Raw genomic sequence first — 18,248 nt, forward strand, 5'->3', positions numbered from 1 at the left:
GTCGGGGAGAACGGCTGGTCGGCTGTACTTATCTCCCGTGCACAAATGAATAAATCTTGGCCTCGATTTATTAGTTTTTTCTCTTTATGGCCCTTATCTCCTGGGCTTCGTAAAATATACTTAATACAGGTATTTCTTCTTCTACTATTACGATTTGTATTGTCACACTGCCTTGCTACATTCTCAGCTACTGTAGGCTATAGTAAGATTACATTGCATGGCTACATTTTAACATGTCTTTATGCTGGAGTTGTGTAAACTGGAGCAAAGTCATGCACTTTCACACAATGCAGAGATAAAATAGTGCAGATAATGTTACTGTTATAAGAGAACAATGGCAACTTGACATGGATTAGCTTACAGTAGCTCAGCTAACCAGCTAGCTACATGTATTGTACTGTTACTACTGAGGAAACTACTGCTACTTTACTCTCTTTATTCCACAACAAATGACATTTATAACATTGCTGGTCACAGTGTTGGGTTTGAGAAACATTTTTCAATGGATGTAGTCGTTTATGTAGTCAAACTGTCAGTCCTGTCACCTTTCCATGCTAACGTCTGTTCCACTAGCTTCAATAACGTATTCAGAGAGGGTTTTCTTTTTCTTTGTCACTAGGAACAACTGAAACACGATACTTCTCTATCTTACTGATATTCTCAGCTACCTTAGTAGTATGGATAATACAACAATGCTTATTTTGCTAGCATTAACCAGCATCTCATCATTAGTCTTAGACACAGAAGCCCTGGCAAAGCTAACTGTAGCGCTGCTGAAGTGGCTTCCTGTACAGGAGCAGATGACTAGTCACTAAGTGTTTCTCTAATGCACTGCTGCGTCTGCATATGACCAGTAATGTATTGCCATATGTTCTGGCTATATGTTGGATTAAAGTAGCGAGAGTATGTTTGGTTGAAAAAAAAATGCAAGTTAGCAGTGCTAATAAATTATGTGGAGTATCCACTATTTGTTTGATTGTTAAATATCTCTGGATATCGGATTTTAACAGTAACTTTGTATCATCAAAGTCTTCATTTTTTGTGTTACAATATTTGAATAGTTGGTTGGCTCTGCCCGCTAACAAGATACAGGGTCAAATTTCCTCAGAATAGGCCTTTTAAGTCATTAAAGACTAATGGGATATATAATAATGAAGATAAATGTACCTAAAAACACTGAAAATGTAAACCCAGTGGTGAAAGCAGTAATACCACAGTGTAAAGATACTCTGTTACAAGTAAAAGTATATAATAATAATCCTGTAAATATAATTAAAGTACCAAAAGTAAAACAATTACTTCACTACTTCATCAATGTGTTCATGACTTTAATGTTGCAGCTCATTTTAATTACTTTATACTGCTGGGTAGTTTAATTGATGAAAACACATCATAATGTATTAGTAGATTATATTTTGTATTAATAATCTGAATCTGTAAAGTAACTAAAGTTATCAAATTAATGTAGTGAAGTAAAAACTACAATATGTTCCTTTGACATGTAGTGGAGTAGAAGTATAAAGTAGCAGAAAATGGAAATTCTCAAGTACTAAGTATTTAACGCCGAACCCATTCTTTCCTACTGAAGACATAAATATGATGTAAAGATTTCACTTTAAAGGCTGGGTAGTCTCCTAAAAAGCCTGGCACTGTAGTTTTTACCACGCTTTAGTAAAAAAGGAGTAAATAATGCATTTGTTGGGTACTTTTTTCTGCCACAGATCAATACACATTCGGTGCTCTAGTAAGTATTTCCAGCAGCAGGATGGTGTATGTGGGTTGACTCAAAATAAACTACAGTGGCCGTGTTCATAATGAAGGAATATGTCACCCGGTGCAACGATGTGGCTCATTAATGTGATTTTTTGACAACAATGGAAGTCTACGGCGCAGAGGAATAAGCTATATCAGGCTTTGGCTCTACAGGCTTGTTAGTAGTAGTTGATTATGGTTTTTCCATGGGATCTGTTTACAAGAAAAAAAAAAAAAGAATATTGCCAGCCTTAATCCTAACTACCTTCCAGATTCTAGTTGAATAATATGCGTGTGTGTGCTTGGAGGTAAGCATTCAACTTCTGTCTTTTAATTCTCAATTTGGTTGTACTCCATGATGAATTACAAACTTCAGTGATTGTATGAGAGAGTGCAGGGAGAAAAAAGTTTTAAATTAATGCTCAGCAACTGATTCTGCAATTAATTTTGACAGAATTCATTTTTACTTTACCAGGCTGTGGCTGGTGAACCAAAAGATTAATTTTGAGACACTGATTGTCAAGTTATGTTGGTGCATTCATGCATGTGACGCTGCTTGTGTCAACGTTTATCAATATTGTTGCCATGCGTGCTTGTGCTGCATTTTAAAGGCGTCTAATCCCCACACGCTGCACCTCATGTCTGACACATGGTCAGCAGTGGTTGACCCTATTGTCTTTATTCTTGATATGTTGTTATTAATTTGTCTCTAAAATCATATATATATATATATCCACAAAAAAACACAACACATAAATGCAAGGAAATGTGTGTTTCCATGGCACAGGCTCTGCAGTCAGCAATAGGTGGGCGGATAAGTGGATTGGCAGTTGTGTCTAAAACCTGCTTCGGTTCGCCCCCAGGACCTCTGTGAATTAAATGTGAATGCAGTGCTGTTATGCAAAAGCATTGTGAGAAAGGATGGATGGTAGAGAGAAGAAGAAGAGAAGAAAGGAGAGGAGTAACAAGGGGGGAAAAGGACAATGAAGAGTCACAAAAAAACACAATGAGAGTTAATTTGTTCCCTTTAAGACTGGGTTTAGGGAAATTAATTGCGCAGGAGTTATGCATTGTTACCACTCGTGTGCTGTTTATGGCTAAGTGTACAGTATTCACCATGCATGGAAGATTGCTGCTGGCGTGTTGACATCTCATTTCAACCTGACACCCACATCTTTCTCTTTCTCAGTATCTCTTATTTCTCTGTCTGTCTCTCTCTCTGGCGCTGTCTCTCTCTCCCTGCCTCTTACATAAAAGACACATCAGAATCACGTTTTCAGACCAGTTAGTGCCGGTCTTAACAGCTGTGTTGTTGACAGATTTCCTATGAATTCACAAGGTTAAAGTGTTCAGTGGGTTTTAATAATCTGCTCTGTTGTTATCTTAACAGTACCGGTTGCTTTGTAAGTCTGTTAGGCATCCGTCAATGTTTGCTGCAAAACATTTTGTATGACTAAATAAATACACTGCTCGTATGTTTTAATACTTAAATTGTACTGTGAATCTGTGTTAACCAACCAGATAACCACAGCTGCAGGAAACTGTTCTATTATACAAAAAGTGAGTGTTGCTTAAAATAGAAATTTGGTGTAGGATATCACTCGAAGGCCAGTGGTGCAAGTTGTGTAACAGTTTGATGGAGTTCAGAGAGGTCGCAGCGAGCTGTGGACCCAATTACAGTCCTCCGAACCACACTGGTGGGAACTCGTGTCTTACATAACAATTATTGTCAGAGATAAATGTTAAAAAAAGAAATTCTCAGTTAACTGTTACCTGATTGTTTCCCCTCCCCGACATAGAAAAGAGAGTAAAGGATTTACTCGAGGTGAAATGCTTGTTTGTCCAACAGTCCAAACCCCAAAGTGTACTATCATAGAAGACTAAGAAAGGAAATAGTCACATTTGAGAGGGTGTAATCATCATAAATGTTTGCATTTTGTTTTTAAAAATGGTTTAAACAATGAATTTATTATCAAAATGTTTGCAGATTAAACTTCTGTGCAGCGACTAATCAATGAATCAACTAATCCCTTCACTTCAGGTCGAGCACTACTTGGGAAAGACTCTATGATACTGTATGTTTTGACTCACACTTATATTTATACAATCTATTTATGTCTTCATACAAAGACTGGAGCAAAAACATTTGAGCATTAGTGCTTTTGAGGCCACCAGTTTGAAAACATTTTTAGGTGCAATACACCTTAAAGAGGCCATAATCAATATGTTTAACAATGTATCAAATGACAATACGAAAGTGGGTCATTATTACCCAAATCTGCCGATCCCCTCAACTTCATGGAGCTTTATAGTGAGTCTCAGCTCATTGTTAAGCCGTCTGCCATCTTTACTGTTTTAGTTCAGTCTCACTGCTCTCATGGTGTCATTTTCCGCAGTTACTGTTTTCACTGAAAAAGGTTCTGAACACTAAGTGTACACTACCTGCTCAGCAACAAACAGGTGAACATAGTGGAGCATAAAGCATCTGAAGAGTCAGATATTCAATTAGGAGTTGGTATAGAGCAGAAACTGAACTAAAAGAGACTGAATATGTGACTTACATTCATCAGGTGGCCAAAAATATGATAACGTTGCCTCGCAACTACTGGATGTGTAAATAAGCAAGTGTTTGCTAACAAGTCTGCCATATCAAGACCAAAACAAAAGTTACTCCAGGTCTAAAGAGTAGTGTAACGCCAGGCTGAATTGTAGAGCTTCAGTGTCTCGCGCAGCTTCACTCATGCATATGATCGAGTGAGGTCAGAAGTTGCACCTTTTAACCACATCCGACAGTAAAGTTGCTCTTAAAAATGTGGAATTTCTGTGGTTTCTATTGACTCAACTGTTGAAGTTAAGCTCTTGACTGGGAAAAAATGCCACTTACAGTGTAAAATGCACATGTCGTCGGTGTACTTTCTGCAACCCACAAATCATCTCGCCCAATTCCAGACACATCTGGTAACTGACGACCTGGTTTCCTGCCACCTATCTGACACATTTTCTGGTAGCACATATGCTGCTCTCCTCGCTCCCTCTCACACACACACTCGCACATACACACTGGTGGCACAGTACAAGTAAGTCAGACTTAAAAGAAAACACACATGTGTCAGGAACGGGCGTCTGGGAATAAAATCGAGGCCACTGGGCCAGTGCTGGCGGCATTCATTCCATTTCATATTAATGAATTGCTAGAAGCGAATCTGCTGGGACATTGAGCTCAATTAAAATCCTTAATCTGAGCGAAGAGTGTGTAGCAAAAAGGACAACAGCCAGAACAATTTACCCCCAAAACCAATTTAATTCAAGTATTCCTAAAATGGTCAATTATATCCTGCGGCAAACAGTTTGGCACAGGTGGACTTGATGCTTTGATTAGAAATAAAGTGTCTCCCAAATGACTTGTGCATGTGCATGCTTGTTACTCCATTTATAAACTGACAGGTACAGGTTGTTGCCTGTGGACCTGTCGCCCTCTTGTTGTTAAATTAGTTCTGACAACTCCCTAATCAGACCTGAATGATATTAATCCCCAGGTGTCACTATCAGCTTCCCATCATGTTGTGTGACGGATATTAGCTTTCCCTTGTTGCCACTGTCTGCTGTCTCTCTTACACAATTTGACACTTTAGTAAAGTCGTTGCTCTTTATACAGGATGAATAATACAACTGGGTGGGAGTTGGGAGTGATTCATTAGCCATCTGGCACAAAGACAGACACTCCGGAGTGAGTCATTGGCCATCGGCACCCCCACTTTCACTCTTTGGTTAGATTTGGCATCACAAAATTGTGTGAAGATGGGTGTGGTACAACCAAGGGGTAGCACTGATATTGTTTTCACTTTGTGAGTCTGCGCGTGTGTGTGTGTGTGTGTGTGTGTGTGTGTGTGTCTTTGTCTGTGTGTGTGTGTGTGTGCAGCATTTGAGCAAAATACAAAGAAAAATAATTACAGTCTTTAAACCAGAGTTTGACACACGGCGCACAAATTTGCAATCAATCTAAAAACCAAATGACACTCGGAGGACCCGAGAGGCTTTTTGGGCTCCTGGATCCGGGTGCTCCAGCTGTTCCTAAATTCAAACTTAGCATATTTGTTTGTCTTTCCTAAGTGGAGATATGAGCATTACTAAATTGTAACAGGTTGCACGACACAAACTAGTTCTTACATAGGGATTAGTCCTTCCGAAATATTTACTGTGTGAATGTTAGCGTGCTTATATACGACCTGTTAGTGTAAAAGTGGGATATATAGTCAACACATCTGACGTGGGAAAGTTTTTGAATTATATTTCACAAAAAATATACCTCAATTTTCTAAATGTTATGCTAAAAATGTGAGGCTAAATAACTGTCAGGTAAGTTAAACGGACTGACCGCTTTGTTTCTCTTTCGCACTTGATCGTTAATTCAATGAGATGAGCTGTTATTGTTTATGTGTCTGGTGTGTGTGTGTGTGTGTGTGTGTGTGTAGTGTGTGTTTGACTGTATATATGTGGAGCCCAGGAAGAATAGCTATTGCTTACGCTTGTGCTAATGAGGATCCTAATAAAGAAAAAAAAAAGAAATGTTCCCATTTCTGCATACATGATGTACAATTAAGTTTAACATATTGTCTGACCCTCTATGACTGTTAGATTGGAAAGTTATGCTACCGTTTATGTAACAGTTGATTACACGATGGGACAAATGTTTCAACCGATTTACACATTAACTTAAGTTGCTGCTTACTCAAGTTTTAATGGTGCAACTCGAAATAAGCGACTAAGACCTTAGAAGGACTCAAACTTTGTGATGGATTTACAAACAGCTGGTGGAGCCCAATCCTGGAGGTCTTGGCTCCGGGGCAGTTTGGTAATTAGTTGTTGGTAAATGAGTGTTATCTACCTCTATGTGACACATGATGCAAAGGTTTTTCCAACCATGTCAGGAATTAAGATTAAAACTTCAAAATCTTGTCGACATCATCTGTGTTATGCAAAGTGTTTTAAAGGTCTCTCTAATCGTGTTCTCATAATTGAACTGAACAAACAATAGCTTACAGTCCCAGGTGGGTTTTCTTTGGGAGAACATACACCCAGCCGATTATTCTATGACTAATAGTGAATAAATGTTTTTTTTTTTTTTATATATGTAATCCCAATTCAACAGAGCTGTAATAATGTTGTCATTAGACCAACGGGTTATGTTTTTTCCAGATTGAATTCAAAGTCATTAATTTGTTGACGCATTATGTTGACGTTGATTCAGCTGCACATTACCATATGCAGAGCTGTGCTGAAATGGTGAGCAACGTGATGCTGCTGATTGCTGTAGTTTTTGGAGATGTTCTTTGTGTAGGTGGAGGTGTGTGGGAGAGGCTGCATTCTGTACATGTAATGAATTCAGCCTCTCCAGAGCCAGTTTGGTATAATGCTGTGCAACAGTGCTTCACTTAAAAGAGCCAACGAGGAAGAGATTAGCCTCTCAGTATGAACATGAACTCGCTGCTGCATTGTTACAGAGCTGTGTGTGTGTGTGTGTGTGTGTGTGTGTGTGTGTGTGTGTGTGTGTGTGTGTGTGTGTGTGTGTGTGTGTGTGTGTGTGTGTGTGTGTGTGTGTGTGTGTGTGAGTGTGTGTGTGAGAGTGTGTGTGTGTGTTTAGCTGTCCTCTGTGTTTTATTTTCTCTTAACTGTACCAAAAGCCCCGATAAAGTGATCACATTTTGCATTTGTTTCATTACAAATTCTTTATACCGAGTGAATTTTCACTCCTGCAAAAGTGGATATTTGTGTAGGGTGCTGGCAGAAACAAGGCCAGTTGAGTTATATAGAACAATTCAAACATTTAAACTTTAAAAGGAAATGAAAACAAACTTTAACAGATGCATTTAGAGGCAATCTTGATGCAACAATGGGTTTACCAGTGTATTGTTCTCACTGTTGGAACAGCGAGCGACTTCTTCAGAGGATCTAACAGGTCTGGCTGTTTCATGTACAAGAAGGTGAGCAATGTATTTTGGAGCTCTGTGATTAACCACTAAACGCGATCATCGTCGTCCAACTGACTGTTGGTGAAGAGATTTCTCAGGTGTTGACACGAGGTCTATTATTCTCGTTATATTCAAACCGATCTTGTCACATAATTGATTGCGGTTGTAGGATAACATTTGTTTTTAAACTATACAAAAGTAAATGGCCTGTGTGTGTTTGTGTGGGAGGATTCATAAGATACCACAAACGGACATAATATTTGCTTTAATTTTGACAGAGCCTCTGCTGAATTGTTGTGCTCAAAGTGCAGCCTTGAAGGAGCTGTGCTGCTGCCTGCCTTTGTTCAGTGTGTTTGGTTTGAAGGCTATTTCCGCAGACTCCCACTCCTCTGCTCCCGCTCCGTCTCAGTGTCTCTCGCTGTGTCATCTCTTTGTCTGACATTCACTCGCTCACTCACTACAACGCAATAACTGCTCATAACCACGCTGAATTAACAGTGATCGTTCAATATCCCCTCAGTGCCACAAAATAACAAAGCCAAATATAAAGACTTATTTTCTTTTCATTGTTTGTCATGTTGATTCATTTTACAGTAATTTGATGTGATAATCTGCCTCTGCTAGCTGTGTTGTTATTTGTGTGTGGAAACAGCGCTTCTGACGTACTAAATTAAAACGTAGATGTCAGACTACACCTGCCAAAGTAATTAGACAGACTGGCAGGTAGTGACAGTAGGTACTGTTATGTTAATTAGGTTACAGTCTGCTCCAATTCCAGCTTTAATCTGACCGATTGACCAACTGACCAACATATAGAAGTTGATATCTGACCCTGATGATGTCATATTATCTTTAATTGTGTCTGGAGGCTAAAAATCTGTAACCTAAAGTCTGCTATGGAGGTGTGGAGTGTGGAAGTCACAGCGTTCATCAGGGTAGGAAAGACGCTGTTGAGTTATATTATGGAAAATCCAGCGTTTTACAAGCTTGACCTATACTCTAGCCTGTAAATTCAACTAAAGAAACCTGCACTGTCTGCCATTAGTGTTATGGGTACGTCCAGAGGAGACCCAGGCGCAGAACACTAGACTCTGGAAACAAGAGTAAGTTTAAATAGTTTATTTATGCAATACTCTCCAGTAGGCAGATGGTGAGAGAAAAATGGCAAAGCAGGCAGACGGGTAGACAGACAGGCAGACGGGAGTTGAGCGACAAAGTATGCAGTGATCCTGGAAAGAGCAAGACAACAGGTTATACGTAAAATGCAAAGTAAACTCAGATAGTGTGTATACTGAGCGGCCGAGATCTAAGCTACCAGGGAGGTAGAAACAACACTCTGGCGATGAGTGGCTGGAAGACCGAGGTAGATAAACTGTGCTGGGATGAGTTGATTGTAGACAGGTGAGCAGATCGGAGTTGATGGGCTGAATGAGATCATGCTGCTGAAGTTTTAGGCCGCGCCCCTGCCACATCCACACACACACACACACACAGACAGGGAAACACTAGGGATACAGATGGGACCGTGCCAGTTATAGGCATATTCAGGGTTTTATCTATTGGTTTGTTTTAATTTTACATATCAAGATTTTTAAGTCACCAAAAACATACCTTTTGTGATACAACGCTCTCCAACATTAATATCTGTAGTTTGAAGACGCAAGCTCACATTCTATTGTAGAAAGAAAATATACACACTTCATGTCAAGCTTTTTTTTTTTTCCATTTCTTAGATTATCTGTCACTACGGCAGTCGTCCCGCACGTGTCGTAGCGTTCAGAATTGACAGAAGTGTGAATGTGGCCTCACTCATTCACTCGCTCATTCGGCCTCACTCCCTCCCACTGCTTTCAGGAGAGATTCTGCGTGGGCTTACACTTGAGTTTCTGCCATGTGCTTTCTACCCCCTGCTCTCTCTCTCTCTCTCTCACACACACACACACACACACACACACACACACACACACACACACACACACACACACACCCACACACACACGCACTTCCCAACGCCGTCCAAAGATTGAATGAATTAGTATGTTTGTATTTGTGTGTGTATAACAGAGACAAAGAGAAATCTAGAAATCATTATGATTTCAAGGATCGTTTTCACAACTCAGTTGAAATATTACTGGACATTGACCCTCTCAGCAGTGACGGTTTAAATGCTTACGGGTCACCAAATTGACTCGGCTGATATCAACTTGAATAAATGGTAAATGTTTTTTCCGCAGGGACATTGCAGCACTTCTGTATCCTGTGTTAAAGCATCTTTCTCAAATTGACAGTAATTGAAAACCGTATTTTTTTGCGATCTCTACAAGAAACATTCACATGTGACATCTGGTGTACGTTAGTAAGAGATTGCCTGCAGGTTGCTCCTGTTGCTGTTTTTCATTGTTTGTGTGTAGGTGGAGGGACATCGGTGTGTGCGTGGGTAGATGTGAGTAGAGATGCCTGACAGGTGTAGCTGTGCGGTCTTTGACTCGCACCATACAAGTCTGGTACATTAACTAGATATACTGTACCGCTCACTGGCAGTGACATCAAATCAGTTTATTATTTCCCCTTCCTATCCTTGACTTTCATCCATGTGTTGCCTTTCACCTATTTCTGTCATTAAACTCACAGACATTAACATTAATCTCCAAGAAAGGGAAGAGAGGCTCGGCACCAGATTTAGCTACTAATGAATGTCCCTGTAGCATTTTCTCTACTTTAACCCAAATGTCTTTTTTCCTTTTCAGGCCATCACAAGTAATAGCTGTTCTTTTAACTGTCTTAACAAAAATAATAAAAGAACATCAAATGTACTGTCTGCCTATCAGCCCTACCATCAGAAATATATGTGTAGTGTGTGTGTTGTCCATCAGGATCCTAGCCACTGCTGGTGCCCACATGAACATCCCGGTCGACCTTCGGACCCTGAGGGCCGTGCGAGTGCTGAGACCTCTAAAACTCGTCTCCGGGATACCCAGTGAGTCAGTCGCTGACCTCTAGTCCTGCACCGTGCGCTTGAACAAACTGATCTGCAATGCAAATTACAGCTGATTATTCTTTGCGGGTTAACTGTATGTGTTTGTCAGAAAAATAGCATTTGCAGTTGCAGGAACATGCATGCTAAATCTCTCTTCTGCACAAGTCTGACCATCCATACGTGTGTTTGTGAATACTTTCGAGGTTCAAGGTTAATTTTGAGGCTACTAATTTATATGCCACGTTAAGATACCGTGTGCTGCAAGTCATTGGCACCTTTGTTTGATAAAAATCATGTGAAAAACAGCGTAGACATGTTGAAACATGTTGTATTGCAGTTTCTTTTCCCATTCTCGACAGCTTATTACTGCATTTATAGTAACAATACCGCATTCTGTTTTGTTCATATTGAAACTGTGAGGTGGAAAAGAAAAACTCATGGCAGAGTTGGAGGCTACCGAATATGTTCTCTTTAATCTCAAGCTGAGTTTTGGCAGGGCTACTTTTTAAGATACAACAGCCATCACTGTGATGCTACAAACTCGTGATAGGAGAAATACAATTCACATACGATTTTAAAATGATGTAGCATTAAGTCTTTATACACTGATTTAGTTTTTTTTAGAAAAGGGAGGGGGCACTGAATTAAATACATTTAATTTACATTAATGCAACAAAGAAAATACTGCGATGTCTTTTTTTTTTTGTGAATACTTCAAGGCCTGCAGATTGTGCTGAAGTCCATCATGAAGGCCATGATCCCGCTGCTCCAGATCGGCCTTCTCTTGTTCTTCGCCATCCTCATGTTTGCCATCATTGGTCTGGAGTTCTACAGCGGGAAGCTTCACCACACCTGCCTGCCATCTGTCGATCTCCTCGGTACGTCTTTCGGTTGTAAAGCGACATTTTTGTTTTATATTAATTTCTTGTTAGAACAGTTTGAAAGTAAATAGCTAGACGCAAGAAGAAGAAGAAGAAGAAGAAGAAGAAGAAAAAAAGCTTTGGATTTGGTCCTGAGTTGGCAGATTGTCTTTAAACACCTCCTAAAATACTTTCAGACTGTGTTATCCTCAAATGTTTGGGCCCATTTTCTTTATTTTAGTTAATACGTAAAATCAAATCAAAGGGGGGCAAATGTTGTGACACTATTTTAAACGTTAATCTAAAACCATGTTTTGGTATCAGTCTCTCAGAGTTGGAAATAAAAAGATTTCTTTACACTCAAATTACCACAGTTGTCACCCTCTAGTTTTAATGCTTAGAACGCATTATGATGTCCAACAGTTTGTGTAACGATAGATTTTTGGCTTGACCACCTCGCCATCTGTGGGCACCTCCTGTCCTAAGGTGTGCCTGCTTTCATCACAACACCAAAGCCTTTAGAAGATCATTGTCACACTTTGCTTTTGGATGATTTAATATTCACTTTTAATTGGTTTACCAGCAGGTACACCAAATGTGTGGTTTGCTCAACGTTCTCAAACAGAGGGTGTGAACATCTTTGTTTGAGACTTTCATAGATCACAGTAGCAGCGAGCTCAGAGGTATTATTAGACTTGTTGCTGGCTAATTTAGCTACTGCTTAATTAGTCAACAACTACTCTGTAATCACCCGCCACGCCATAGCATTTACTGTCATCGCCCAGCACAACTCAAAGATGGATTCAGATATATAACCTGAATAAGTATAAACAGTATTTAGTGCAGGAATAATATTGACATATATCCCTTAATTCTCTAATACTCCAACAAAATTCAAAACAAAAGGCCGTAAAAGTAACTATATGCTTTTTTTTTGTTGTTGTCGTAGAAAACGAGACAGTTGACTCGTCAGAGTTGGCGTTCGCCTGCGGAGTAAGGAAGTGTCCGGAGAGTTACGACTGCAACGACACCTGGATCGGACCCAATGACGGCATCACGCAGTTCGACAACATCCTGTTTGCTGTACTCACCGTCTTCCAGTGTATCACCATGGAGGGATGGACGGCCGTTCTCTATAATGTGAGCTTAAGATCTGCGGAAACAAACGAACCACAAAGCATCCCGGGCAGTTGTCACGTTATAACATTTATGTTATTTGTTTCAGACCAACGATGCCTTGGGTACCACGTGGAACTGGATGTACTTCATTCCTCTCATTATTATTGGCTCGTTCTTTGTGCTGAACCTGGTGTTGGGAGTCCTGTCGGGGTGAGTGTGACTCTTCCTATGCCTATAATAACTATGGTGTTTCTGTTTGTATTACGCATTATGTTTTATAATGTTTCCCTCTTCAGAGAATTTGCAAAGGAGAGGGAGAGGGTGGAGAACAGGCGGGCTTTCATGAAGCTACGCCGCCAGCAGCAGGTGGAAAGAGAACTGAACGGCTACAGAGCCTGGATAGACAGGGCAGGTACTGGGCAGCAGAACGACTTCACATCTGCAGACACACACTTGTTGTATATTTACATGGAGGATGGATTATGAGACAATAGGCTCCTGGGCACGGACATGTAAAGGACCCCCACCCCTCTTACATGCAGTAGAAACAAGAGCCACAGATTCAAAGAGACATTCTTTGGTAATTTTGCATTTCTTTGTAGACGTTTTTTGCATCTCGTTTTGGTTGTTTTGTGTACGTTTTCAGTTGTTTCAGTTGTGTCTCGTTTTGGTCATTTCGCATCTCTGTGGTAGTTTTGTGTCTCTTTGTGACTTCCCAACAATAAATGTTAACAGTAACTTCAAAAAGAGGCTCTAGCATAGGGGCCCCTTAACCTCCAACTCATGGGCAGTGCTGTCACTCTCACTTTATACATTTTGGATTTCAGATGTTTTTTGTCAGACAACACCTGATGTGTAAAAACAAAAGTTATTCCTAAACGTTTAGATTGTTATTACTTTTGAAAAAGAATGTAAAAGATGTGGATGTGGACGGTTTTGAGTTAGATGAGAAGATTGATACCACTCTCATATCTTTTATTAGTGTAATTACAAGGATATAAGAGCTAAATGGTCTTCTATGCAGCTGATTTTGTAATAAAGAGATTTCTCTGCAACAGACACACAGTTTTTTGATCTACAGTAGAGTAGCTCCGACACACACGCACGCATGCACGCCCGCACACACACACACACGCACACAGAGTGGTGTAATGGCAATCTACATTGCTAGTCTCCCACACAAGTAGAGGGTGAGAAAAAGGTGATACTGACTCACTGATTTAAATTTGAGTGCACAGGCATTGGTGTGTGTTTACATGCATGTGTGTGTTCGAGAGAGCTGTGGTGCATATTTATGTGTGCATGGATGTGGGTGAGTGTGGGAAGACAGAGAGAGAAAAGGGAGAGAGATATTGCGAGAGTGTAAGAGAGAATAAGAGCTCTGTCTCTGAAGAAGGTCATACTGGCAAAGCAGCGTTTACATCAGTTTGGCCTCAGTTCCTGTGAATGTTTGCAGACATGCTAAAGAATACAACAGTGCAATGCATATTTTCTGACGATTGAAATTGTGCCTTAATGAAAAACAAATACGTGTGTGTGTGTGTGTGTGTGTGTGTATAACCTCCAGTTGTATTGTATTACAGAGGAGGTAATGCTGGCAGAGGAGAATAAAAGTTCTGGGAGATCGCCGTTAGATGGTGAGCTCACACACTTTTGACTAATCACACTAATTACACATGGATCTGCGATTATTCCATATTATATGATATATTCCGGATAATCCACCTCTGTGCTATAAATCATTGTGCATGCAGCAACAATACTAATACATTACCAGTTAAATCTCAGTGGTGAAACTAAAGCTTCCGACCAGCCTGAGTGCACATTGTGTTATTACGAGCGCTGTAGTACATTTATCACTTAATGATCAACTCTTATGCACAAAGAAAATGAATTCACTTTTAAATAATCCACACAATATTGTGAATGGGTCCATTTTCAATTGACACATATGTTCAACCACACTAATCATCAGAGCAGCAGTCTCCCTCTTTACATTTTCAACTTCCATTCAAGCCGACTGCATTGATGAAATCCCTCAAATGGCTTTCCATACATAATGAAGCTAAAGTTATAAACTAAACTAATACATTAACTAATACAACTGATCACAAACACAACCTCTCTTTCACTAAATGGCCGTGGTATCAGGGTGTTAAATTCTTGCATTGTGAATCATGTGAATGAATTCAATGCACTGTCCACAGAGTCAGCTGATGACTGTAGATAACAGAAAGAATTGTAGTTACGACTGACTGTTAAGGAGTCCTTTAGTTCACCAAGAATGCTCATTTTCTTTGTTGTTTTGATTTTCATTTGAAATATATTGAATGTTTTATGACTTTGAGTTTTTGTGGAACATTTCCAGTGCTAAAGAGAGCGAGTAAGAAGACTGGTGCACGGAGAGGGAGCGCCAGGGGACGAGAAGTATACAGACATGTCTACAGCCAGTGAGTGAAGAACTTGGTTACTTCTTCTCTTAAGTTACATACTGTATATTTCACCTATGTTTTCCTTCCTCTTCTTCTCTTTTTCCCCTCTTTCTCTCTCAGGCATGTCGCGATCCAGGATGAACTTCCGCAGCGGCCGGCGAGGCCCCGCTGCCTACCTGCGTCGCAAAGAGCGCATGTTACGTATTTCCATCCGACGCATGGTGAAGACGGACACTTTCTACCTGATGGTGCTCAGTCTGGTGGCTCTCAACACCATCTGTGTGGCCATCGTCCACCACAACCAGCCCGACTGGCTAACAATCTTTCTCTGTGGGTTTCAGTTTTTACATCATTCTATGATTTACTAATTAATTCAGGTCATGATGAATGCATTGTTTTTTTGGGAGAAAGTTGCCTCCTTCTCTTTCCATTTATTTGTGTTTTTTTGTTTTGTTTCCCCATCTCTAGACTATGCAGAGTTTGTTTTCCTCGGGCTGTTTTTGGCTGAGATGTTTTTAAAAATGTACGGTCTGGGTTTCCGGCTCTACTTCCATTCATCGTTCAACCGCTTCGACTGCGGGGTGAGGTCCTTCATCCCTTATTCTGACTGCATATTACACTTCAAAAGAAAGAAAAACAGACTAAAAAGAAACATCTGTATATATCACAAATAAAAAAAGTTGTATTTCTGTTGCAAAATGAAGAATGTGGGTCATCCTCATTAACCGCTAAAGCAATGAAGGTTTCTTGTAAGACATGATTTGTATTAGTCTTATTAATTAGCTAATTTGCTGCTGGTCAGATGGAGCCTATAGGACATCTTTGTTGCTGTTTCAGGTCATTGTTGGCAGCATCTTTGAGGTGGTTTGGGGCTTCTTCAGGCCTGGCATGTCATTTGGGATCAGCGTGCTGAGGGCGCTGAGACTTCTGAGAATTTTCAAGATTACAAAGTAAGTGGGACAATGAAAAGCTCAGCATTTCACCTAAATGTGGCCTGGGTTCTAGTGTATTGTGTGTATGTATTTCCACAACGATTTTAAAAAATGATTTCTTTTCACCAGATACTGGGCCTCTCTCAGGAACCTGGTTGTGTCCCTCATGAGCTCCATGAAGTCCATTATCAGCCTGCTTTTTCTTCTGTTTCTCTTCATTGTGGTGTTTGCTCTGCTGGGGATGCAGCTTTTTGGAGGAAGGTGAGTACAAGCCTTAAAGAACTACGACACTGACATCCTATCTTGTTGAGTTATCGAGGACAGCTTTCTTTTTTAGCTCGTCATTTGTGATGCTGATTTTCATAGAATATTTTTAAGCTACATATCTGATCGTGCCGCCGGTTAGAAAATGGTAGCTACACACCCTGCAAACTGAACAGCAGTTTTTTCAATGATAAAGAGGAGAGGAAATGACATGTCCGGATGAAAATAGCTCTGCATCCTCCTCCTCCTCTTCTTCTTCTTCCTCCTCCTATTCTTCCTTGGTCGTATCTGACCCTGCTTTCTATCTGCCTTCCCTCTAGGTTCATCTTTGAAGATTACACTCCCACCAACTTTGACACGTTTCCAGCTTCCATCATGACAGTGTTTCAGGTTTGGCTCCCACAGATCCCCTCATTCTGCTTGCTCTTCATGACACATTGCACCCTGGGATATTTCTCACCCCAGGCGCAGATTAAACAACTCTGCTCACTCGCTCTCCACCCCCTGCCTCCGCTATCATCCCACACATCCATGCACACATATGCGCACATGAATATCAGACAAGTGAAACGTGAACGAATCCACATCAGATCTGCTACAAAACCAACCGCACTGTGAAAGAGTGTTTTGATCAGCACACATAATAATTATTTATCTCGCTGCCATTTTTAATACCATATCTTGGGATGGTTTGCAGACAGAATATGTCTCGGTGTTCCGTGTATTTATAGGCAGATCAAATATGAGCAATGTAATTATTTACGCTAAACATTCTGTGCATTTGCCTACAGATTCTGACTGGTGAGGACTGGAACGAAGTGATGTATAATGGGATTCGCTCGCAGGGGGGAGTGCAGTACGGCATGTGGTCATCGATCTACTTCATAGTGCTCACCTTGTTCGGAAACTGTATCCTTGTTGACCCTTCAAAAGTGGAAAGATGTAGCATCCGTACACGATCAACGGATCCTTTACTTGAGTAAAAGCAGTGAATAATATAATATTCCATCACAAGTGAAAGTGAAAGTATAGTGTCATTACCAGCAAAAAATATACTTTAAAGTAAAGTACTTATAATGCCAGCAGAATGGCCCCTGTCAGAATGATATATTATTTTACTGGATTTACATGCTGTTGGGTAGTGACGTTATCAGCCTATTTAATGGCCGTTATCACTACCATATGGGGCAGAATGGCCAAATTGCACCTACCTGCACGTTGGGAAGTGAAACTTAACGCTAATAGTTAACAGTTGTGAATTAAAACAAAACTTGTTTTAGGTTTAGGCAACATCAGTACTTAGTTAGGCTTAGGAAAAGATTGTGGTGTTTGTTACATAACTTAAAACAAGTCAAAATGTTAACTTTTGTTTTACCACGGGACATGAGCACTAGTCTTCTGGGGGAAAGTCCTGTGTTTGTTGAGCCATTCATCCACCCCAAACCTCCTTATATGGACTTTGTGGATCTTTATACTACGGCTACTGACTTCCTCCTTTGCTCCGGTCATAATTACTACAGCCACTAGAGGTTGACGTCTTGTATTCGTATCGGTGATCAACCATGTGAATAGATGATAACAGCCATATGAATCTTATAGTAGGTAGAGCAGGCCTCTTCTAACCCATATATATGAGGCTGATAACCACTGATAACACACATCTAATGGGCTGATGACATCTGAAGCGGGTGGAAAAATGTTAAAGGGACAGTTCAACATATTGGGAAATATGCGTAGTCTTTAGGAGACTTAGAAAATCGATACCACTCTCATGTTTGTACAGGTAAATATGAAGCTACAGCGAGCTGCTGGCTCACTTAGCTTCGCATTAACACTGGAAAAGGAATTTATATTTATTTCATACAAACTCAAAATCTGCTTAAGTTTAATCAGTATGCATTTATGAAAGGGGGAAGGGGAGTATAAACAATGATAGGTGCCCA

The 18,248-nt window shown here is 40.3% G+C and overlaps 1 protein-coding gene across 1 annotated transcript in view; it reads left to right on the forward strand.

The window, feature by feature from the left end:
* cacna1eb (calcium channel, voltage-dependent, R type, alpha 1E subunit b) overlaps positions 1-18,248 on the forward strand; it is a 52,774-nt gene that overhangs the window by 14,615 nt on the left and 19,911 nt on the right. The window contains 14 exon segments of the mRNA XM_029453660.1: positions 10,595-10,698; positions 11,418-11,576; positions 12,508-12,698; positions 12,784-12,887; positions 12,974-13,089; positions 14,261-14,314; positions 15,046-15,083; positions 15,085-15,127; positions 15,230-15,439; positions 15,578-15,690; positions 15,947-16,059; positions 16,171-16,302; positions 16,626-16,695; positions 17,097-17,214. Of these exon segments, the coding sequence (XP_029309520.1) occupies positions 10,595-10,698; positions 11,418-11,576; positions 12,508-12,698; positions 12,784-12,887; positions 12,974-13,089; positions 14,261-14,314; positions 15,046-15,083; positions 15,085-15,127; positions 15,230-15,439; positions 15,578-15,690; positions 15,947-16,059; positions 16,171-16,302; positions 16,626-16,695; positions 17,097-17,214 (1,565 nt within the window).

The sequence above is a fragment of the Cottoperca gobio genome, chromosome 17 (genome assembly GCF_900634415.1).
Source record: "Cottoperca gobio chromosome 17, fCotGob3.1, whole genome shotgun sequence".
NCBI classification, from domain to species: domain Eukaryota; kingdom Metazoa; phylum Chordata; class Actinopteri; order Perciformes; family Bovichtidae; genus Cottoperca; species Cottoperca gobio.